The 26,168-nt window shown below is 38.2% G+C and overlaps 1 protein-coding gene across 1 annotated transcript; it reads right to left on the bottom strand.

The window, feature by feature from the left end:
* Positions 1-18: 18 nt before the first annotated feature.
* On the bottom strand, positions 19-26,168 carry LOC146441766 (uncharacterized). Its single transcript, XM_085052379.1, has 5 exons — positions 26,088-26,168; positions 24,909-24,987; positions 22,973-23,122; positions 11,324-11,559; positions 19-705 (listed from the first exon to the last, which is right to left on the bottom strand). Exons 2-5 carry the CDS (start codon positions 24,958-24,960, stop codon positions 349-351), a joined length of 795 nt encoding a protein of 264 aa, XP_084908505.1. The 5' UTR covers positions 24,961-24,987; positions 26,088-26,168; the 3' UTR covers positions 19-348.

Below are 26,168 nucleotides of genomic sequence, written 5' to 3'. Positions count from 1 at the left end.
TGACTATATGTCATATGACTATTAGTCATATTTTAGTCTATTAGTCCTGCTGTCCCCATATCGTAAATTAACCTGGAACTGATATGAACAGAGCTGGGGGTTTTATTCCTGTGAAATAAATTTTAAAATATTTTAAAATATTCACTTTCTAGGTAGTTCTTTCATTTATTGTAATTCAAACATGACATAAACCTGACAACCAGCATTTGCAGGGTGCTCAAGTCTCAGTGTCCAGTAATGTGGGAGGACCCCCAGGCTATTCTGTGGATGGCACAGAGCACAAGATAGATGCCAGATCGTGGTCCCGAGTGTTCCCTTTTTGACCCTCACACTCACATCTCTCCAGCCTCAGGCAGATGTGCTCTCAGGGGGTCGATCCCCTTTCCTTGCAGGAATACTCCATCCCTGGAGCAGGCAGCCTGTCAGAAGGTGGCACCATGGAGATGCGGATGTCCCCGGGCGGCTGGGCTCCTCCTGCTCCTGCCTGGTGCCAAAGCAAAACATCGGGTTTTCACACGTTAATTTCTCAGTGGGATCATAAAACACCAATCCCGCTCGCTGGTTGGATGCATTATCAGCATGACGGCGTCTCTCTCTCACCACGAAACAAAAGGAAGAAAAAATGCTCTCGCTGCCTTTCAGTACTGGGTGGCCAAGCTGAGTGACTTCATCATGTTGAGAACAAAAGTTGAAGAGATTCATATTCTGTGTAGCAAAAAAAAGCATAGAGAAGGTAGAAACCAGGTCAGGTTAGTAAGAACAACCATTAAAAAATAGTTTAAGTACATACAGTTAAAATTAGAAATGCCTACGTGAGATATGAGTAATGTCTTGTTATATTTTCTGTAACTATATCAGTGCAAAGCAGATGATCAGAAAAGTTCAGTCTGTTGCTGAAGAATAATTAATGAAATGGGTAAATGAGACTGAGAACAGCAGCATGTTTAATTTCTTTTCTTTTTTTTTTTCTTTACTCTTCACAGCTGCAAGCCAATGGTTAACAGATCAGGGACAAAATCTAAAACAGGTTACTACAGTAGGTTTGGCAGAATATATTTGGTATTCTTCAGATCAGCTATGCCAAAAAACATCCACTGTGGATTACTCTGGGTCAGATATCTGTCACAAAAAGATTTGTTATTATTTTTGAGAATCCACAGAAGAGAGGAAAATGCCAGAAAGTGAAAAATACATATTCCTCATTTAATTTCTGAAGGGAGAAGGTGGTGGTGGCAGGGTAGAAATCAGAGACTTACCTTTGCTTCTGTTTTCAGAATAAAAATCTCATTAAAAGAGAAAAAGAAGGAAATGTGGTGTCTTAGTGGTTAGGTAGTTAATATTCATTTAATAGGTAGAATGACAAGTTGTGCTAAGAAGAGATCTGCAGTAAATATCTCTTGGCCCACTTAGTATTCAATATTTTTATTAGAGATATGGGAGATGGACTGGAGAGCCTGCAAACTTAAAAAACACACAACAAAAATCTGGAAATGACTGTAAAAATGAAGAAATGCAAGCTTGGAATACAAACGATCTTGACAAAATGGAGGAATGCCTAGAAAAAAGACTGGCTGCAGTTCACTCAGAAGAACCACAAATGTTTGTATTGATTAGGAAGACAAAGTGCATAAAAATGAAGGGAGAATACCTGGTTAAGCAGAGGTTTTGCAGTAATGGCTTTAGGTGTTATAGGAAATCACAAGTTGAATTATGTGTCAAAAATGTAATGCTGTGCTGAAAATGGCAAATCATAAAAAGATAACCATGAAGAAAAATGAAAATAATTGAACCTTTTGAGAGATGGAGCATATTTGCAATGGTAGAAAATGTATAGCAACTGAGAATGCATGAACATATTTTATTTTGAAAGGAAAGGTAAAATAACAAGGGAAATATGAAACAAACCAGACCAAAACAGGATAAATGTATGACAGCAATTGTTTTCTTAAGGGACTTTAACCAATTGCAATTTCATTCTTATGCTGTATATCAGAGGTTAATATCCAAGTAAAGATAGTTAAATTGGCTTTTTATTATTGAATTATAATCACTTGAGCAATTATAAAAACAGGTGTTGCTGATTGAAATAAATTATTCCCTCACCTGATCACTATACAGCTGATAAGAACTCAAGATTGCTGCATAAGTACTCTCTCACTTGTACTGAAGCCTTCTTCAAAGGCATTTATTAAGCCAAGATGCTCTGGAAAGAAACTCCACTGAAGGACAAGGACAAAGATTAAAATCTTCTAAGAAAGAGTGTGCAGGCTGTGGTGTCTGCAGATCTTGATTTGATCATTAAGTAGCCTTGATACTCAGTTGACTGTTGAAGTGTTTTCAATGTGTCTACAAGAATTTTCTCAGGCTTCTAGACCTATCATTTAATCTTAAATCCTTCAGTCTATGAAGTTTGCAAGAGTACAGTGTAATAATATGTTTAATGGCTCAGCTAAACACAAGTTAAAGTAATACATAGTATGTATTTGGTTTAGCCTTAGCAATAAGATGCCTGGAAGAACACCAGGGGGTTCAACAGAAATATTTTCCACAAGTAGCTGGAAAATAAGCTTGCCTGCAAGCCCAGTGGATATAGCTGTAGCTCTAAAATGAAATACCAGTACATTGTATGAAGCAGCAGGCATTATCTGAAATACTTTAACGGGATCAATGTAATTCTATATGAGTTATAACAAATAAAATGACTACTCTGAGATGGTTTATCTGCCATGTAATGGGTGCTCATTCTGATTTTCTCTTTGACAGAACATTCCCTGAACCTTTTTATAAACTAGGGTAATTTAAAATTTTAATATGGATTCTCAATCATTCTTTCTCATTGATCCTCCATCCATCCAACACAAAGTTTCACATATTTGTCCCACCATTAAAAGCAATGTTATACCTCACATTAGACATCACTGACTCAGCAGACTCTGTGTTCTGGGTAAACTCATTTTTATATACTTCTGTGAAAGTCCAGTTTCCCCATTAATGTGGAAATCTTGTTCCTTTGGTGGCATAAGCATGCACAGAAGTCAGCAGTTTGATTAATTGTATTGTGAAGCTGAGATAAATACAGTATTTTGAGGTACTTAGATTTTTCAGCCTGTAAAATGTAAGCCTAGTTTTCACTCTGGCAAAATCTCCTTCTTCCCATTTGATCCAATTAGTTTGCAGATGGAACAGCTGTCCCAGCTTTATTGAGTACAGAATACATAATAGGGTTTATACAAGTTTTTACAGGACGTCAAATGCAGAGTTATAGTTTTGGTGCTTTTATTGAGTTGCTGCATTCTGCCTTTGCTCACTGTTGTTTGAGTAGTATGACCTGAACATTTGCTCCAACTAAGCTGTCATGGAGACAGTGCTAAGTTAGAACTTAGCAAACGGTCTTAGCACAGCCTGTCTGTCCAGCTGCATTGCCTTTTGTCACTGACAGAAAACTTTCTCAAGAGGCTACTGTAAATTCCTTTCTCAGTTGATGATCCGTGTTGCGCAAAGAAGATTAATGCTTTTGGTACAAGCAGCCAAAATACTCACTGCCAGATGTAAGAGAATAAGTCAACTTTTAAAGCAAAGTATTTATTTCCTCCATTGAGAAGAATTGCTTTTGGGCCTATGTTTCATGAAGAGACCTTCCTGGCGGGTTTCTGAACTTCCTCTAACCCCACCTGTGCAAAGAGCTCCCAGGAAGATGTAGGCAGCTGGACACAGGTCTCCTAGACAATCTTTTTCAAGTCCTCAAACAGCAATGGAATCATTAATGATAAGTATTACTAGACTTACAAAGAATAAACCTCCTAAAAGCAAAGTTGGCTGATCTTGTGATGACAAAATATGCAGGGAACAGAAGTGTAGAAATAATTGACTGATACCAGCAAAACAACCGATGCTGTTTCATGACAACTTCATATCAAAACCTGCAACTGCAGCACTGTCATGCAGAATAAAAATCCTTTCTGAAAATTCAAGAAAATACATTTAAAGACTTTGAATTCAACCAGTGAATACTTTGCTTTATATAGGCCTTCTTTAAAGCATCAGTAACTTTGATATATTGTATTGTATATTTAACATATACAATTTAGAACAGTTTCCAAAAGTAGTTAAGTAATGCAGTTCATAAGTGAAGTCAATGGCTTAGGTATCTCAGAAAGGTTAAGATTTTTTCAAAGGCACTGACTCCTACAGATCATTTCTGGAAATAACTTTTAGCATTATACTGTGTGTACACTATTTGTGGTAGTAAAAATTCCAGCTGCTCTGGATGAATGGATGAAATTGTGTATGTTTTTCTGGGATATCAGATTTAACATACATCATCAAGTAAAATTTTCAGGTAAAATTAATTTATTGAGTTCCTATGATGCATTCCTGTAAGTGTTCTGTAATATTTCTGTAACATTTACGAAAATTTAACTCAGTGAATTGGCTAGCAAAAATTTTTTAAAAATTAACACCGATCTGATTCACATATTCACTGAAATATTTCAATTATCCAACAGTTTCAATCATACACCTCAAGGCTGAAAAAACACAACTGTAATGTTTGTGTGGAATTAGGAAAACCTGTCTCAACTCTTCAGAAAGGAAGAACATGGCATTTCTAATACTAATCTGACTAAAAATGATAGAAGCTGAGTAACAATAGATGTCTTGAGCCTTCAGAGAAATGCAGTGGTTTCCAGGCTTCAGACTTTATACCACAAGCTGTCTATGATGACACAGGAGCAAAGAACCTGCTCAGACTATCTTTGCTGGTTGGTGTTTATTGCTACAATTTGCTAAAATATACCTTTGATTTAATAAGTCAGAGTTTCAGGCAGATTCTATGACCTCCAAGGTTCTATGACCAAAGGATGTTCTAGCAGTGGGGTCCCAGCAGATGGCATGTATCACCATCTTTCCACAGGACCCATTCCATCTGGCTCCTTCCAGCACATGACTGACTCTTTTTCAGGTTCTGCTGCTTTATCTTAGTTCCCAAGAAGAATTGCCTGAGCATAACTGGCTAGAAAAGTCAGTAAGAGTTTTCCAGCTTAAGCTGGTACTTTATTTTATGATGGCTTTATATACAATCTTTATATACAAAAATATCTATATCTATATCTTTATATACAAAAATAGTCAATGGTGAAATATGAAACTATTGAAAGAATTGAAAAGTCAGTGTACACTCTTTGATTAAAGGAAATTTTGATGGTTCAGGCTGTTTAACAAACTACAGGTAAGTTCTAAATTCTCTATTCTGTAAACAGTATCACGTAGAAAAAAGGGCAAACTTTCACCATATCAGAGACTTAGATATCCAATTTAAAAATGTGAAAGAACACAAAGAACACTAAATCAGATCACTGTGAAAATGGATATTAATGTTTCAACAGAGGGTTTCTCTTTAAAGAACTTTTGTTCTTCCCAGTCTTAGTTATGAGGAAATTAAAGACATCTCCCTTTTTCTCGGGCCTTCTAACAGTAGCTGAATCATTGTACTAAAGTACTATTGCAAGACCAGAATCTGTGTTTTTATGAGCTAGTCAATGGGAGAAAAGGCAACTACTTTTTGAACTATACATTTCCTCACATACCCCTTTATGCCACAACACAACACCAAGAGTTCTCATTTGCCATTGTATTTATAGAGGGTGACTCTCATCCCACAAAAAATGTGCATGTCATGTTTGGTCAGGAATAGTCTGAAGTTCCTTTTGTGGTCATTTTCTTCAGGGCCAGCTGTCCAAAGCTACAGCCTAAGTGAGGGCAATCTGCACGGGTAAAATGGAAAAAAGCCAGCAGAAGCCTATTTCAGTTCCAGGGCTGGCCTGTGATCACTGAGCTACCAGATTTTTCTCTCACACTGTATCAATTTCTGTGAAATTCTACAAAAAACCCTTGATTTTAAATTCTCTATACAGTGCTTCTACTCATTACATTGTATTCATCCTACTTGGGGCAGTCCATCCGTCTGGGTCCTCTCAAAGTGTCTCAAAACAATATTTGGATGATATTTCTTTCTAGGTACAGGGAAATCTTACCTTGCTCTGAAAAAGAAAGAAATTGTCAAATTGTTCTTATAAAAGTGGAGGCTTTCTGCTAAACTGTTTTGTATCTTCTATTGTTTCTATAAGTGACCTGAAATGACAGCCCAACTCTATCATTATTTTCATTCAGTGAAGAAGCACAAGGTAGAGAAAAAGTAAAGAAGGCAAAGCTTTAGTCTGGGACCAGATTGTATTCCTAGTCACCATTCCCACAAGACCATTAGTTTGTTGTGTCCTTTGCTGTTAATTGTCAAAAAATGCCTTTGGCTCACAAAGAATTGCAGTGGTCTTGCGTGAATTTCCAACACAGATTTCATCCCTCTTGCTTGAAACACAAGAAGCTTGAACCTTTCTTGATTTCTACCTTGAATATATGATTTTAGAAAAAATCCCATAATACTAAAATTCACACTTTGTTTGGTGTCCAATTAGGGAAATTACTCAGCTTTATAAGCACCATTTAAAACAATTTAGGAAAAAAAAATTCCTCAAAATAACTGTTTTTATTATTTCTTGATATTTCAGTATTAAAATTTATTAAAGTGAAGATAGATATAATATCATAATCATTACCAAACAGTAATCCAGCAGCAGCCCCAGACCAGCCCTGTTCACCCAGTATCCTGGTTCCAGCCAGGACAAAGTTCATTTTTGCAGTAGCCAGGAAGGGGCGTGGCTGGGACCTGGAGGTTATTCTGTACCACCTCATGCCATTGCCAGGTCAGGGGGAAGGAGCCTCTTCTGGTTGGCTATTGAGCATTTGGCATGTGAATTACTGTCTTTTCTGTATGCTTTTGTTACTAATATTCGTTTCCTTATCTCATTGCTGTTTCCAGTAAACTGTTCTCACCTCAGCTGATCTGTTTTCCTCCCATCTTTACCTTTTGTGCCTCTAATTGCCTTCTCCAGCCCTCTGCAGAGGGGAGAGGGAGGGGGAGCAAAAAAGCCTCGTGTGGTTTGGAGAGTCTCAGTGGGAGAACTAAATTGGAGAGTACCATTCCTAAACCATGCCGTCCTGCCTGTGCACTGGGGGACAGGAGCTCAGGCAGGGGCTGAAGGCCACAGACAGGTTCTGGGGTGCCAGGCCTGGGCAGGGGTGTGCTGGGGACCCTCGAGGGGCAGCAGTGTCCCTGCCAACACGTATCTCCATGACAAGTGGTTTTGCGCCTAGGCAGGACAACTTCAGCTGTCCAAAGTCTGCTGCCAATGGAAATGTGAGACAATAGGACTTCTTTTCTCATCGATGAGCACCAGCAATGGCTCTTAATGGCCATACTTGTGTCCTGCCTCATAGGTTTCTACAACCATTTCCCCATTTTAGTCTAAAATGTTCTCAGCAGATAACAGCAGGATGGAGACCAAGACACTGCAGGGGAAAAGAAACCAAACTGTTCACTTTTGATACCATTCTCTGCAGCTCCTGTTAATCAGACAGTGGAAAAAGAACAGAGTAATTGGGACTGATGGACTGCAGATACAGGAAAAGGACATTCAGGATACATACATTGTTTTTCCACTGTGTTTTATCACCAGGCTTCTTCAATAGAAAGTCAAACTTAGCTGTCACTATTAGAATTAAGATGGTGATGTAATTTGAAACATAAAAATATTTTAAATTTGATTGATCAATGGTAGTATTGTCCGGTTAAGAGACATGTAAAAAAAAGTCATGTGGATCTTTTCTTTCCCAGAATGATTTCAAATTCATTTAGTAGCTCTATATGCTCTAAAATAGAAGGTTTTAAGCTCTTTTTCTTAAAGGAAAATATTTGAATTACTAACATTTTTATTTTAAATTTTATAATACATAATATGCACATTTACAATAAATACAGTTACAAATATTATGCAATTACAAGTGCAAAGTGTAAGTCCTTTGCCATGATCCAGTTACACATAAGCTCACCTATTTCTCTGCCAGGGGACCCACATCTCCATCTCTCTTGGAAAGTGTCAACATCCAGAAGCTTCACGGAAAATTCTGCAATTCTGAACTCAGAGCTAGTTATTAGCTGCTGTCTTTTCCCTTCACAGCTTTATCAACCCAGTGCCATACACACCATGATAACTTATGATTGCTGAGGGCTAATTAAAAGACACTGATATTTCTAGTGACAGACTAGATTATGTTCTCCTTTTCCTATCAATAGATTGTTTTTGCAACAGGCAGGAACATGGCCATGATAGGTAGATATCATACCCCTACTTGTTAGAAAACAGTTAACATCTTATTTCTCAGCAAAGGATTTTTCAGTAAAAAGCCCATCATTTGCAAAATAGCGAGCAATGCATTACATTTGCCTCACAGGGAGAAAAGGTGCAGAGCTATTTATTCTGCTGATTTGAGTCATATTATAACTGAGATTGATAGGGCTGGGCTCTAATCTTTTTTTATTTTTTTAACAATGAGCAATGGATTAGAGACTTGCTTAGCTATTCTTCATTCATTAACACTATAACTGTCGAATAATCTGTGCTTAACAAAATCCGATAATTGCAGATAGCATTAGTTCTGCATCTTTGGAGAGTGGCCAGCACAGATTCTAATGAAATAAGCCGACCATGCAACGAGGGATTTAGGAAGTACTGCTATGCTGCCTACAATGGCATTTTATTACTGATTAAATAATCTCTGAATCTGACTGTTCCATAGTATTTTGCAACCTTACAGCAGCTAGATTCAAATACTTTATGAAAAAAGAATAATGTGATTCTCAGTGGGTCTAATCTTTCCTAAATAGAGTCAAGTTGTTCAAAACCAGAAGCTCATTAGCTAGCTCACTGCAAATTCTATCAAGGCTGAAACCAAGCTGTATGTGCAGAGTGTTCTTTGAGAACTTATAAAGTAAATACATTTGGGCATATGCATTTTGAAAATTAGTATATTCATTCATGAACAGTGTTTCATGCTCATGCTTCACAGTCTGCTGATTTTTTGGAAGGTTTCTGAATGGAGTTTTAGGCTGGAGGCCTGGTGATATGAAAGACTAGTCGTCCCTATAAGCCTCGCTTTCATTATATCTCTGAACCACTACAGCACCTACAGTGTTTCTGCTCTTTGTCCAAAATTTTACACTGTCTGTATGTTCAAATCAGGCACCTCAGTCCTTACAAGAGAGGATGCCAGAGTCAGAGACTTTTCTGTAAAACAGCACAGATTGTAGCACTGTTCTACAGAGCCTACAGCAGGCTACCATCCATCCAGACAGGGACCTTTTCTTCAGATGGGATGGCCTCAGCATCACAGTGGATCAGGAATAGAGCTTCTTGATCTATGCAATTCAGCTTAATTTATGCACAGGCTTATTTGATGAGATTGATTATGGGACAATTCATCTGGGCTGAATTTCTCTTCAAATGCATGTGTCTCAGAAGATCTGAAACAAGCACCAAGATCTGCTGCAGATGCCTCCATTCAAGAAATGCAGTCCTATAAATCAGTAGTAAGAAAAGAACTCCAGGAGAATGTAGGATCCCAGCGTCACTAAATAAATTAACCATTCAAATGAAATTTATTCATTCTGTTTAAAAATCAGTCTTGCTATCATATGGACTCATGCTCGACTGTGCTAAAGAAGTATCAGATATTTTCAGCAGCATAGATCTCAAGAACAACAACATATATTTTACTCCAGGGGAAATACAGTCCATGGTATTAGTGTTACATTTCAATTTACTAAAGGTTCCTTTGGCTTCCATGAGATCTGTCATTTTAAAAGTGTCTCTGTAAGACCAGGAACTGTGTTGAAAGGCCTGGTGTGCACATGGGATAAAGTGTTTGGAGATTCTTGCAAATAAACTGGCACAGGACTTGGAAAGACATATTCTTCTTTAATTTTTAAATAAAATTTTTAATATACTTGAATATTACATTATTTTAGGGATACAGTGGCAAAATTTAAGTTTTGGTGACCCTGACTGATTTGTAAGTCTTGATGCCGATGAAACGCAATCTATCATCAGGAAAGACAGCATTATTTAAAACATTTGGGAGGAATTTTACTGTATTCATTGCATAGGCTCCTTCTTAACCAGAACTACAACTCTCTGGGACTTCTTGTCATATTTATGGTTCATACCAAGAGTGAATATGGTTTGTATTTAACAGTTATGATGAATAGTCTTTATGCATCAGAGCAAAACTTGATATTTTATGGTTGCTTTGAATTTGAACCATGAAATATTCATTACATTTTCACAACAAAAACTTCTTCTAACAAATCACTCACTCAGTTTATTTTGTATACTAATTTCTTGTAGGTCTAGAATACAAATTCTGTGCAGAAGTAGGAGCATTACCACAACAGGCAGCTGGTTACCAAACATTTGGAATCTGAGTATTTGAAGAAATAATGTGACTTCAATTATTTTTTCTTTGTAGGCTGGGGTGGAGTAATAAATTCTTTGTTTGGGAAGCACTGCTTAGACTCCGTAAGTTAGCAGCATTTTTGTAAGCAGAAAACCAACACTCCTTCCTCTGGTATGTGCCACTCTGTATCTATGAAAAGTTGATATAACTTCCATAACAAGTTTTAGCCGACAATATTTGGCCAGCAGGTCGAGGCAGGCGATTCTGACCCTCTGCTCTGCCCTTGTGAGACCCTGCCTGGAGTCCTGCATCCAGCCCTGGAGTCCTGAGCTCAGGAAAGGTGTGGAACAGACATTGCAGCAGGTCCAGAGGAGGGGCACAAAGAGGATCACAGGGCTGGAGCACCTTTCCTGTGAAGACAGGCTGAGAGAGTTGGGGTTGTTCAGCCTGAGAAGAGAAGGCTCCAGGGAGACCTCGCTGTGGCCTGGCAGTGCTTAAAGGGCACTTAGAAAAGGAGGGAGAGTGACTTTTTATGTAGGCAGATAGTGATAGGACAAGGGAACAGTTTTTCAACTAAAAGAGGAGATATTTAATCTAGATGTTAGAAAGAAATTTTTGCTAATTGGGTGGTGAGGCACAAGAACAGCTTGTCCAAAGAAATGGTGGATGCCCCAGCCCTGGAAGTGTTCAAGGCTCGGCTGGACAGGACCCTGAGCATCTCTGCCCAGGGATTCTGATTTGGATCTAGATAATCTTTAAGGTCCCTTCCAACCAAGCCATTCTATGATTCTATGATTTTGTGATATTTTGTCACAATAATCAGCTTCAGACCTATTTAAAATATGTATGTGTTTTATCTCACCTGGACATTTCAGGTTTAACTTTTATGCACTTTTTTTGAAGCAAGAGGAATCATCATAGAACATAGTCTTATATGAAAATATGGAATAAATGGTTTACATGGTCTTATACCAACCTCTGAAAATGCAGGAGTGAACACTTTAGTGCTTGACTTAGTCCTCAGCAATTCATGGGAACCTGATGACTTTTTCCATATCCATCCAGCCCAGCTTAGCAATGCTGGAGTGAGAGAGAATATTACACGTCCCTTCTTCAGATTTTGACCACAGGTGATGGCCAGTCTAGACAAAGAAGCAGCAGAGTCATCCACATTCCCAGCAGCTGGCCACCACTTTGGTTTAATTTCAGTGTCTGGAGAGGAAATACAGAAAGCCTATGCTGAGTTTGTTGCGATTCAATCATCAGAATTTTGTTTTGATTGAGCATGATGATAGTTAAAGTCACAGTGATTGACTGTGTATATTTTTATAGGTAGCATTGGTTTAGGAATTTTGAAACTTTGGTCAAGGTTCCTCCCTAGAAACTTGCATGGAGCAGTGCTTGATATACTAAAATTCCTACCATTCTGGAAGCTGGTTCAACTAGAAAATTTAGGATATTTATTACACAACAGTCATAGCTCCTAGATATCGTTCTGTAAGAGGACTAGCATTTCATATGAATTAAAATTTCTAAATTTTATTAATAACAACTTTTCAATATTTTAAGTCAGATACTGAGAGATAAAATAATCTGTTTAAAGTCAAAATTAACCCAGTGTCTGTTTCCCTTCCAAAGCAAAGCAAAAAAGGGCTTAATTTTGTCAGGTTTCATTTAAATTTTAAAGAATTTTCTAAATTAAATTTAAGCAAATATTGTGATGAAAAAAATTTTCATTAACAATCTGAACTTTCTAGAAAAGGATCAAAATCAAAACAATCTATTTCAACATATTCTTCAGACTTTTGCCTGGAATGGTTTGGAAATTCTAAATGGGTAAGTAGTTCCAGTCATCTTAAAATCAGTACAATTTTTTTAAATGTTATCATGACTTTTGAAAATATGCTTATGAAAAATGTCTTTGCCACGATGAATAAAATGTAGCTTGAAATGAGTTTTTCTTGATTTATAATTATGTGACCTCTCTTTTCAAATACAATTCAAATCAGGAGTCTGAAAACTTTTTAGCTTAGGACTTCATCTTTTCTCCAAAGCTCTTATATCCAGACTATTCTCTGGGTACGTAATGAATGTAAACAAAGTAAAAATAATAAAAGCTTTAAAATTAAATGTAAACCAGAATACATTCATTTAATTTCCGTGATGCAAATGTTTTAAAATCCAATTTTAAAAGACATTAAAATAACTGTGCGAAAAATCAGGCTATATGTTTGATAGGTACGCTGAAGACAGAGCCTGACCAACATGCCTGTAAGTAAATCCTTAAAAGATCAACATTAGTATCAGATCCAGACAAATAAGTGATTTGAGCCACCCAGAAGAAAAGAGAATGGAGAATTGCCATGGTGGACTGAAAAGGCAAAGGAAGTGTTAAGAAAAATAAATAGAATTTTGTTAAATAAGCCAATAAAATAAGGGGAAGAGGTTACATAAAAGAAATTAAACTAATTCTGAAGCATAAACACAGAGATAAAACTGGAAATTCCATCATTAGACAATAGAATATGCAAGAACACAAACCTTAATCTCTGCTGTTTCTTCAGTATAAACAAATCTGCTGGTTGCTAGCATTGTGGCTGAAAACAGATCTCATCAAATTGTACACAGAGAATAAGTTTCATCTTTTGGAAATAAAGCTATTATTTCACTATACCTCTTTGTCCAGGAAACCTAAATTTAAGTCTAGATTGAAACCAGTCAAAGACACAGCTTCTTATTAAGTAGTCAACAACCTGAAGGCACTGCTTTCTCTAAAGGCTTAAATTAAAAAAAAAAAAAAAAGTAAATAGGGAAAGGGGTCCAGAAGGCAGGATCTAATGTAATTTAAAACTGGAATTACATCAGCAGTTTCAAACAGATGGCAGAATGTAGAGATAAATGTGTTAGCTCTTTTAGCTTATTTGGTCTCTCCATTGTTTGCATCATTAAAACCTGGAATAGTTTACAATTTAAAAATATACTGCATATTAGACACTGGAAAAATGGACATGCACCTTCTGAGTGGAAGGAGGTAGGATTGAATTAATTTGCCATACTTTCATGTACAGTATCTGTGATGCTTTAGGCAAGTCTGCAAATAGGTTTCCTAGGAAATGAGATGAACAAAAATATAATGACCTTGAAATTATAACCCCAAATGTCCCAAGTATTTAGCAACCTAGCTCAGAAGTGGTAATTACATAAAAAATACAAAAGATCCTTAATTGCTTCAGTTATAGTGTATCTAGGCAGGTCAGTTACTGTACACAGCTGCAAAAAATGGTACGTGATTAATAGGGGGTTGCTTATGATAGCACTAACTAGCTAGTGTGTAGTGCAAAACACTCATTTCTTTTCCAATTAAAGGAAAAAAATCTGGTTTTGATTAGGCTCTTCAGAAGGTCTAAGTCTGTAGCAGGAAAATACTCCACTCTCACGTTGTTAAATGTTTTAGTCAAGCACTAAGCAGCATATATTCATGAAAAACAGAGAGGTTTATATAAAATATTGGGGTGAAAGTGCTGCAAATATCAAAATAAGACACTTCAGACCATTCTGGTTATTCTAGTTCATTGGCTGTGAAACTACAGGGTAAACCGGTTCAAATAAATAAGACTGACACAGGTGCGTCTCCAGAGCTGGAATCAGGCATCAACCTTTCCTGTGATTCATTAAACTGCAATTAATCATTCTTTCCACATAGCTCTAAATTTATTCCACCAAAGGCTGAAGAAGGAAGCATTCAAAAAATCACGTTAAAGAACTTGCAATACTTCCACACAGTATTGAGGTTCCAAGAGCTCCAGGAGAAACATTGAACTATATGGAGGGCTCTCCAGATTTGTGAACTTCTTGTAGTTCACCCATCAACAGGTTGAGAAAAATGGGTCGTCATGATCTTTGGAGCATTGCCTCAAAACCTGCCTTGCAGATGAGTCACTAAAATGGTCCCTGCTCAGATCAGAGTGTGCACATATTGAAAGTATGACTTGTCTGCTGTAATTCCAGAGCTGGACTGTGCTCTGGTCATGCTCTCGGTATGTCCATAGGCTCTGGTGAGCTCTAGGAATGGCTCCATCAATGTTTGGATAGGGAAAGGGCCCAGGAATCAGGGAAGGAGGTACAAATGGTAATCATCAGTGGGGATGAAATTCAGACAGTTTGTGGGTTTCTTCCTGTCTCTAAGGGGTGGTACAAAACTTAACACGGGTAAGTCAGCATTAATTCCTGGGGGGTAACACTCAGCACTTCACAGAGGTAGATGGAGAAGCTTGCTCAGGCATTCATTAGAGATTCACTTTGCAGATCTCTCCATATCTTGGCAAACTTGATTTATGTGTCTGAAGTCAACACAGCTGCTAGACAGTGAAGATTTTTTTTTTTTAGGCAGCAAAAGCTGAAGGTCCAGGAAACAAAACAAGACCATCAAATACATACTGTTGTGGGAAGTGGGCTTTGAAACTATTCTCCAAATCTTTTTCACCCCCATAGCTTTGTCTTCACGTGAGAAAAAAAAGTTAACAGCTATTTTTCTGTTTTCTGCTGTGCATGCATGTATTCAGTCAGTGAATTTAAATCTTGCCTAATCTATAATTTTTAGAAAAAGTAACAGTTTTAAAAGACCTCAAAACAACTGCATTATTCCCTGGCAGAGAAGTAGATTTAAAGACAGAACAGAATCCTTTTGTGCCATGATTGGACCATTAAATCATCCCATGTACTGAGCGCAATCACAAACTATAGCATTAGATCAAGCACTGGGAAAATAAATCTGTGAAGAATTTTTCAGAAATAAATACAGACCTGCATTCTGCTTTGCTTTTCACTGGGATCATGGAAAGTGATAAAGGGAGACTTGGGATGCAGAGAAGTAAGGCAGCTTTGAGAACTCTCTCCTGGGAGAAATCCTGAATTATTTTACTGGGAAATCCCTCTCGAAGTCTCACTGAAGCCATCTGTGGCAAGTGCCTTCCACTGCCTTTAAAAAGTCACAGCTTGCCAAGCTCTGTGGCCACTTGGCTCTGGTATAGATTCATTTTGTGCCCTCATCTTTCTCCTGTGCAAGTCTTACAGAAGAGAACAAGCTAAGCTCTCCAGCAGATTTTGAATTTGGTACTGTATAGTCTCATCTTTGGCATCTTGCACACTAGACAAAGAGGTCATTCAGAGAAAGAAGAATTTCCTACAATCTGGGCAAAGTCACTCTGAATAGTCTAGTTTCTTTAAAGGGTCTGATTTCACATGTTCAGACTGTGTGTGGATAATGAATTGCAAGTGATGTCTTTCCTATATCATTCCTACTATAGATTGCCACTCACCAGATCAAAAATAAAATTTTTGGTTTTTAGAACTGAAGTGCAGAGCAGAGTGGGTATCCCCCCGAGAGAAATTTGCACAAAAACAATATTAACTGCAAGGCAGGTCAAATGTTCACTGACACATCTTGACAATGCCCCTTTTCTTTACATTGACTCTATTTGATTAAACTGATTGAAATGCATTTCATACTTGTGCTTTGTCAGTCTATATTTTGGGCTTCATGAACAAAATGATACTAGATTGACTTACCCAGATATTTCACAAAGCTTGTCATGTTGAATTAATTAATGTTGCTTGCATAGCGTGAGAATATGGAGAATCATCTTTTCAATTCTGTATTTGCTTTACAACCAAATAAGGGGATGATAAAACATTATATTGGTAGTTAATAGACATTTTAAATGTCTTCATTTCTTTAGAAATCTACAATGGAAATATTACGATAATTGTCGCACACATTATGTAACATTAGTTACATAAACCCAGAAATAATAGAGTAGTAACCAAGAGTAGTAGTGAATAAAACTAACTATGCTTTCTATTTTTTTCCTTCCTTTTGAAAGGAATTAATGGTGGTGCAGAAACATACATGCAATTACTCTTTAGAAACCTGAACGTAAAACTATGTGCAGGTTTTACTAAATTTCCAAAATCTTGGGAGGATATTTTGTACTACAGTCTTGGGACATTGACAGTGAAGTCAATAGAGTGGTAATAACTTCATTTACAATACAGTAGTCCTTCCCCTATCTCACTTATAGTATCCATTTGGGGTTTTGGAGGCTTTTTAATGATATCTAGATCCCTTGCTGTGAAACATTGGGCTGTAATAATGCTGCAGTCCACTTTAGTGCATTTCTTTTTGTACCAAATAAAACAAGCAAGCAGTGTAAAACATGAAAGATGTCAATAAGTTTTACAGATGCAATTAGAGGCAATGATGTGAATACACTGTATTTTTAGGTGATAAGAGGAAGGAAGGAAGGAAGGAAGGAAGGAAGGAAGGAAGGAAGGAAGGAAGGAAGGAAGGAAGGAAGGAAGGAAGGAAGGAAGGAAGGAAGGAAGAAGCTGAGAGAGATGAGGGGGAAAGAGAAAAGTGAGAAGGGAAAGGAAGGAATAAAGGAGGAAAACGGGAAGGGAAGGAGGAATGGAAAGGAAAGGAAGACAAGGGAGTGAAGGAAGGAAAAGAAAGGAGGGAAATGCCAAAGGAGATGGGCATGGGAAATAAATTGCAGAAGGAATGAAGTTTTCAACTTAGCAACCAGAACTGACAAAATGAACTTTTTCAGACAGCCCCAAAGCATGACTACAGGTTGGAGCCAATAAGTCCAAGGAAGAATATGACAAATAAAGTACAGCTGCACATCGTATTTGTAATAACACAGCTTAATTAGAAAGTGATTAGAAAGCATAATGGTTATCAAATGATGCTTATGCTGGAGATGCATTGCAACTCAGCTGCAAGTGCTATGAGACCCTTGCTTCCGCACAAAAGCGTAGATGAGATTCCTCTGTTATAGGCAAGCTGCCAGTTATTATTTTTTACTGTGGTAAAATGCTCAGAATTTCAGCATTGATAACTTCCTTACTCTTTAGTGCATAAAATTACTCTGCTTTTATATATAGCATTGTATAAATCCATTTGCTCTGGTCCATGACTAATATTTCCACTTGAGTGTTTTTCAAGTAAGTTTTTTTAAACACTTTCTTCTTTTTCACTGGGTCTTTGGGATTACTTGATTGCTGACCTCTTTGGTCCAACAGCTGAAGAAACTTGCAAACTCGTGACTCCTGACTGAGATGGAATACAACTTTTCCAATATATCCAGAATTGGCTTACAGATTTCAAGTGGCAGAAGCAAGGTTCATGACTAGGTAAGTAATTTCCAGGGGTTAACTAACCACACCAAGAAGCAGGCACTTAATTTCTAGCTTGATTTATCTACATTTACTTTCCAGAAATAAAAGTCTGATTTCTGCCATTTTCTTTAGTGTTCAACAGCTTTATTCTGGCATAAATTAGTCTTCTTTTAAGATCTGTGTTAATAGAAACTAAATAGCATATTGCATCCATCACACTTACATAGGTTTTTCAGACGTGTTGCTCCCTTCTGAACCCCTTCCTAATGACAGGACTAGATAGGATTTTAGTGGCAGTTTCCTCAAGGCAGTACCACCTTCTATTGCTACTTGACAAGCATTGCTTTTTACAGAGCATGCTCCAGCACTCTTAGCCAGAGAGCACAGAAGTTTCACCTTCTGCTATTTATTCAGTTTACATTTGAGTATCCCTCAGAGACACCACTTTCCAGATTATCCTTTGTGCAAATATGAGGCTACTCTATTTCTGCATGTATCATCTGAGACACAGCCCAGACATCCACATTGTTATAATAACTGCTATAATAACTGGTCAGTCCTTGCTTCTATTATTATCTTCTAATCTGTATCTGCCAAATGGACTTACACCACACTCACATTTTTGTCCAGATGAATGCACTGGAATTACTCAAGACAGCCAATGTTTCACTGTTGTGAGTACCCCCTGATGATTTTGATTACCCACTGGCAGGATTTGGATGAAAGCAGCAGCAGTGATGCAGCCTGTGCAGGTATTGGGAGAAACAAATTATATTTGCTGTAGTCCAGAGGGTCCTTTACAGGACCACTTGTGTCCATCTATTCTTCTCATGGCTGCTAAGTGGCACTCACACATTTCACACTTAAGTAGACAAAGGTGCTTGTTCACAAACAGAGTAACTTCTTTTTTTCCCCAGTCTTTTTAATTCATTATTTAGTATTTTTCTACATTAAAATCTTTATCCTGGTTCAAAATGTTTGCAAAGCAGTCACATAAAAAAATAGATTAGAAATGATTCCTCAGCAGTCAGAGCAAATGTATCATGAGTGGCTCCTGTGTGTTTACATGAACTACCCATCAGACAGCAACCTGCAGCAAACAGTTCAACTTATCAGGAACAATATTCATTTACATGTTGCAGATGAACATTTGTGATTGATTCTCAAATACTAGAACAGGAGTAAGTTTTGTGCAAATGAATAATTGAATCAACTTTGCAGTCTTCAGTACAGGCTTAGTTTGAAGCAACCACATTCAGCTGAAATGACAGTACTTAATGGAAAACACATCACTGCCTCATAGTTTGCTCAGCCAAAATTGTCTTCTGCTTGAATTGGCTAGTGTGTATACCACAGAGAAGCAATACCAATTACCTCCTGGTGGAATCCCTAGAAAGGTTTTGGAAGATCTGAGAATGCACACAAGTTGCAGTGAAAGCAAAGTAACCATGAATTAATTCTTGTAGTTAAAATACTGTGTAGTTTTATGATACATTTTTTCATTTTCCAAAGCATTAAGGAAATTCCAACTTTAAACTCTCCATAGACAGTCTGCCTGTCTGTGAGAGGGTAGGGGAGATAATATTGTGTATTTGACTTTCCACTGTCTATTACAGTGAAGAGTAAGAACAGTAAGTATAACTTTATGTTCCCTGGTAACTGGAGCCACCACCAAAGAATATGTAAGGTGAGCATGAGGGAATCACATGGGTGTAGCTGGACCTCCCCTCTCTAGTCCCCATCAAGATTTCACACCCTACTCTTCTGTCCCTGACCATGAATACTAAAACCACTGGGAAAAATATTTGGTGTCAAAAATAGTGAACAACTAAATACTGCGGAGTTATTCAATATCATATGTGAATTAATTGGATCATATTGTAAACAAATTTGAGAAGTTTTTAGATCTGATTTGTCTTCGCTGTGTAATATGAACAAAAGCTCATACATTGCAAGCAAATCACTAGGATACTTGCTTACAGCTTCATGTATCAGATAAACAATTGGTTTGGCATTTTCAAAGGAACTTAACTGGTTGCCATGCCTCTTCAATGTATCTGTATTAAAAATATACTTATCTATATTTATAATGTGTTAAATACTTTCATATTTCGTGTTACATTTAGATCTTCTTTCTGTGATATTGCCAGTGTCAGAGAAGGATGTATTTCAGTAAACTGTCTGGTGCTCTTGGATGTAGATAAAATATATGTAACTGAAAATGAAATTTCAGATTTGTTTTGTGAAGACAAGATACATTTCAGTTTTAAATCTTAATGTTATAGCAGAAATGGATGATTTTTTCTCCAAAGTCATAAAAGACCAGTTAATAAAATGGTCAGTCTCCTTGCTCAGCTAATAGAGTGAAACATTGATATCATGTCAAGAGGAGTTTATATAAGGAATTTGCATTTTTAAAAAGAGACATATTTTACTCTGTAGAAAATTGTATTTTACTGCAGAAAATAACAGTTGGTTTCTGTGCAGTTGCCTTGAGACTTGCTTAGTACTCATTATCTTCAATGAAGATGAATATGCATATCTGAGGAAATATTTTGGCCTTGAGAGAAAGAAAGAGGGAAAATTTGGATTTGAGTGTCTACATAGTTCCAACTTTTCTTGGTACAGCTGAATCTACTGTGACCCTTGAGAGAGGTTAGCTTTTCTCACAGTGAATGCACAGCCCCAAAAGACACTTTTGTCTTTATGCTGGTGGATGACTGAAATGATGGAATCAAAAGAATTTGTTCTCTAGGATGTAGTCTGGTGGGTGGAAGAGTAGAAGAGAGATACTTTATCCTCAGTTTATTTTATCTACAGTTTGGGGTTTTTCGAATGTCCTGAGCTAACAAACTCTTTTCAGGTCATGTGTGTGTCTGCATCTTCAGAGAGCTATGTTGGGTCTTAAGATTTCCAGTCTACCGGGGCAGGAAAGATGAAAGAAATATAAAAGTCATTTCTCAAGAAAGATTTCTCAAGTCTTTTCTGTTGATATGACACTCACCAAAAGATTCCCTATAGCAAAGTGCTGCATGCTTTACTCCTGTCCACTTTTTCAGTTAAAGACATATTGCATCTAAACTCCTGCTTCACATCCCAGCCAAACCTGCACCTGTGTATCAGCAATAAGTATATTAAAAAGAACAGGCACATGTGTTGACTCTCTTCTCTTTGACATTTCTTTTTCAAACCTCTTTTGATAGTTTCCTCCCAGAAAGAGAGCGAGGAGTGTGGGCAAACACTTGTTCTCCACATCAAGCCTGACTGAACAATTTCTCTGCTATTCTGAGTTTCTGGTGAACTGAAAATTACCAGCTGTACTGAATTGTGACAAACACGGTGTATGTGTGTCTCTGTGTGTGGAAAAAGAAATATAAACAGAAATGATCATATCTGATGATGGCAAATTAATTTTCACATTTATGACCCAGTCTAGCATTTTAATTCAGTAAAATACAAATGCAGCCTTAATTTTTAACTAAAGCTTATTACTTCAAGCCCTCATAGAAGCATATATAGAGCATATGCAGAACAAGAATCCTCTAATGCCTTTTCTGGTTGAGACATAATCAATGAATAGGGCAGCAAACACATAAAAGCAGTCATCATTGCACAGATTGGAAAAAGAAAATGAGATTGCTCTAGGAAGAAGACAGGTATTTAGAGGTATGCAGCTTCCACCTCATACTTCAGGATGGATAATCCACATCCAGACATACTCAAAGCTGATCAATATCAAGCTGATTTGCAATGACAATAGAAACTCATTCAACTGCAGTAACATATTTGCCACCCTTTGTTGTCTATATTCTCAGTATTAACATGGTAACAAATCTAAGATTTTTGTGTTTGAGCCACGTCACTTCCTCTATGTCAAAGTGAACCACAGTAGCTATATAAAAAGTGTGGTCACAACCCAGCTAGCTAAATTCTTGCCAAAAATTGACTTCAATAGCTGTCTACAGAGTCTGCCAGAATACTGTCGGCCAACTCATACCATGTGTGCCTTTTAGGGTCATGGCTTTAAAAGGACAACAGGATTGCTAAAATCTATCCATCTTTTCAGCTGGAATCCTCTCCATCCCTCATGAATTATAGTCACATCTAATAGGAAGGAAACAGACAAAAGCCATCAGCACAGAGTACATCTAAGAGAAAGTAAATAAAGCTTTTAGACCCTGAATGGGAGCACTTCATGTTGGCAAAATGGGACTACCCAGACTGACATGCATAGCTGCATCCTGAAAATAACAGTTTTTAAAACACTTTTTATGAATTGCACTTACCTGGGAACCTGGGAGACAACAATTCTTCCTGGGTATTCAGTTAACTGAAACCCAAACCTGATCTTCTCAAAGGACGCTGTAAAAAAGTGCCACTTTTCTGAACATCATTGTCCAGCCAGTCTGTTCCCTTGACATGGCTGCTATGGCAGAAGGCCTCTTAAGAGAAGCTTTTCAATCAAATATGGTCCATCTTTCACTCAAAGTTTTCATTTCTGGGCAGGGACACGTGCAAGAATGTCAGACTCTGAATGTCAAAGACATGATGGTAATTTCATCATAATCATGACTATATAACAGCTACATCTGCACAATAAAGGTCTACATTGTAAGTGCAGCAAGGCCACTACTGGGACAGGTGATCTGTGCTTTACAGGCACTGCAGAATTGCAGTAGGACTGTGGGAGACAAGAACCCTCCAATGTTTAGGTCTGGAAATTGATGGTCCTTATTTTACCCAGCAGAGCTGGCTACAGCTGGTGCAGACCAACAGTATGCTTAGAGGTCCAGCAGACATTAGGAGTGATGGGTTTCCACAGAGTCCACTCTGGTGGGTTTAAGGGATACAGTCCTTGCATCTCTTTCATGGACTCAGAATCTCAGGGTTATGGGCTAGAAGGAGGTCACTGATGAACTAAAAAATGAGACAACCTCTGATTGCCCCCACTGTCACTGCTGTTTGTTCTGCTCTGAGTATTTGCCATATCCATGCTTGCATGAAGATTTGCACGCAATGTCTGTATGTCCAGGATTACCCTTATTCAGATGGCATGAAGGGACAGTGCTCTGATCTGGCAAGATGAGGAACAAGCAATGGAGATCAGCACCCTGTGCAGAATGGATAAAGTGAGATAAACTAAAGAGGTTGTAAGTTGAAAAAGGAAAAGAAAGAAAAAGATGCAGAAGGAGCAGAAAGAAAAGGAATAACAAGAGACTGGGCAGAGAAAAGAAGGACAAGAATGGACAAAGAGAAGCAGCTGTAGAGGGAGTAAAAGCAGATGAAAACACCTTGGGAGCCTGAAATACACATCTCCAAAGATATGAGCTATGATAGAACATGAGCTCACTTCACAGTAAATTCCAAGAGTGGGAAACTCTGTGTGCCCACGTGCAATGGGAATGGTGATGACAGTGAGGTCAGTGGTGGCACTAACTTCACTCACCATTTGAGAGCTGGGAGATGGCACAGGGCGAAGGCATGCAAACAGCTTCAGCAGAATGCTTCCAAGAGAAGAGAAAGTGATTGGTAGAAAACTCCCCCAGTCTCCATGAAGACTGATGAACCTCTCTGCAGCTCTGTCCTGGGCTTCTCACTGAAAGAGTCCTGTTAGATTTCTCATAATGGCAGAAATAATTAAAAAGGGGATCAACTTCAGAGGAACATAAACACACACCAAAAGTCTGTCTCTTTAATGATATCCCCTCCATACTTCACTGGCAGGCATTCTGCTAATCTAATACCTGTTAATTCTATTTCTAATTAGGGCTATAGCTCACCAGAGGCTGTTTTATACTTAATTTGTTGGGGTTTTATTATATGGCTCAACAGTCAGCCAACCACTGTATGCATCATGTGATCCTGGTTGAGATCTTTCAGGCATTACTGCACACTGAGGCCCTTGGAGAGAACGTGCCACTACAATTTGTGAGTCACGCGTTCTTGCTCTGCCTAGGTCTTGTCATGTGTGTGCTTGTCAGGATTCATCTCCATCTCCATTACCCCTGGGGCAGAAGTCATAGTTTGTTTCTGCTCACTTGTCTGATTTTTAGCAGATCATATTCCCATCTTCAGAACCTTAAGCAAGTGCTATCTTTGTAGAATTTAAGGTGGAATTCCAAGTGCTGATTTAATTCAACTCAAATCCATCTTCTAATTGACAGGAAATATCCTCAGTGCAACCATTTTCCAAGGTTGATGTAAACTGCTATACAAAGAAAAATGATTAAATTTAAGGTGCTCTTCACTGTTACCAAAAAGAAAACTACTTTTCTTAAGGGTTTTTCCTGTATTCCTGCAATTTTAAAAATATTTTCTTTAAAGAGTTTGAAATGAAGTTGAGGTTTGAGGCAAATTTTAACTGTTTGAAACACACATCTGAAAGAAACATCTTTATCAGTTCTATTTTTATCAGAAAGGTTTGCAACCAAATTATGCACCAGCTAAAGAATTAGCTTGGAAATTATCAGGAGAATAATAAGAGATCACAGACAAAGTCCATGGGGCTTTATTGACCAGAACATAATATAGGCCAGTGAAGAAACATTAAGGCACTGGAAGCCAGCCCAGGGAACTGACCAAATCTTTGTTTTGCTTCCAGAATGTCAGCTTCCAGGTAAACAAGGGTATTAGTAAATCATAGACTCCAAATTGGTGAGCAAAGGTCACCAAAAGCTGTCAAGGAGTAAACCTCATCCTCCATCTCTGTTGGTGCCAAAAAGGATGACACTTAAAAGTTGTTCAGTCACACACTGAGAATGATGGTAGCACTTGTTATGTCATCTTAAAACTACACATCAATTCCAGAGAACCACTTTCCTCCTTATCTGAATCCACAAAGGGCTGAACAGTAACAAAAGCAATTCCCATGACTGGGAATTGCAGATCATACAGAAACAACATAGTGGAACTTCTTGCCTATCTCTGTAGTAGAAATAAACCTTAGAAAATTCCTGTTTTCTCCACTGTTGTCTGGTAGATTTTTACTGGCAGAGATAGAGAGTACAAGTCAAGATAATGCTGGCTGTTGCTGAAAACCTTCAGAAATAATGCATTAAATAAAAATAATAAGTAAAATAATAAAGAATATATAAATCCATTCAAGCCAAATAACCAAGTAAGCCCATCTGGCCATACATCTAGTAGCTTTAAAGAAGAGGGCTAGCTCCAGCCAACTCAAAAGAGCAGTTGATCTGGATCTGCTTTTGTCTACAGAACACAGTTAGTCAGATAATCTGTGATATTTCATTGGGGAAACTACAGGAATTAGGGTTCCTAGTTTGGGAAGTTCAAGGCAAAGTGAGACAAGGACACTGGGCTTCTACCTACTTCATGTAGCTGTACAAGTCACAGCTGGCAATTCAGAAGTGCTGTCAAGTTACCTTCCATCAGCCGTGGAAGACCACTTGTTCCAGGAGCAAATGATCTAGGCATAAGGTAATGTGTTCTTTCTTTTCCCCCCTGAAAAAGAAATGAAATAACATATATCAGCTGAAAAGGTTCTCCCTTTCCATCCCATGGTAGAACACAAAGCCCAGCAAAACAGACAACCCAAACTTTACCAGCAAAGCCTCACAGAACTGAAAGAAGCCTCAGGCTGTGAAGGGACTTTTACTGGAGATTTGATAAAACTACATTTTTCTGAACATTCCCTGGCAGACCTAGGTAAATCTCTAGAAGGGAAGTCCTTGCACAGAAGAATAAAATAGAGAGGATAGATTTGCACAATGCATATTGAAATTATGCATCTTGGTTTCACCTACTGCTAGGCAGCCATAACAAACTTCTCTGAAAGACAATGAACATATAATCATAGAGTGGCCTGGGTTAGAAGGGACATTAAATATCATCTAGTTTAAAAACCCCTGCTGTGGGCAGGGACAACTTCCACTAGACCAGATTGCTCAGAGCTCCATCTAACACCTGGCCTTGAACAATTCCAAGGATGGGGCATCCACAGCTTCTCTGGGCTGCATGTTCCAGGGCCTCACCACCCTTGCAATAAACAATTTCTTCCCAACATCTAATCTAAACCTGCCCTCTTTCAGTTTGAATCCATTCCCCTTGCCCTGTCGCTACATGCTCTTGTAAAAGGTCCCTCTCCATCTTTCTTGTAGGCTACCGGCAGGTACCTTTCAGGAAGGCTGAAATTAAGTTGCCCCAAAGCATATGCACGTCGGTCATGTCCCTTGGGTTCCTAGTTTGGGAAGTTCAAGGCAAAGTGAGACAAGGACACTGGGCTTCTACCGACTTCATGTAGCTGTACAAGTCACAGCTGGCAATTCAGAAGTGAGTTGCCAGGTTAGGTTGCCCCAAAGCATATGCACGTTGGTCATGTCCCTCGGGAGTCTTTAGACAGAACAACTTGGATTCTTGACCAGTAAGTCTCTAGCCCAGGGACTATTGCAGATAGGGAGGAAGGATGTAACAAGGGAGGAGTCACTCCAGAAATGGCCAGCTCCTTAGTTCTGCAGGGATCTGCTGTTGTCTCATCAGAGAAAAAGTGCTGGGCTGGATAGAACTTCTCCACACACAGAGCAGCTCTTCTGCTCCCTACTCACCTGTGACTGGTATTCCTTCCTGCTTTCAGCCCCATTTCCATGCAGTGCTACAGTCCCTGGACTCCTTAAGAAGGATTGCAA

This window comes from Lichenostomus cassidix, chromosome 2, assembly GCF_008360975.1.
Source record: "Lichenostomus cassidix isolate B80296 chromosome 2, HeHo_3.0, whole genome shotgun sequence".
Taxonomy (NCBI): domain Eukaryota; kingdom Metazoa; phylum Chordata; class Aves; order Passeriformes; family Meliphagidae; genus Lichenostomus; species Lichenostomus cassidix.
The sequence above is the reverse complement of the archived record's forward strand: the minus strand, read 5'-3'. Positions and strand labels throughout refer to the sequence as shown.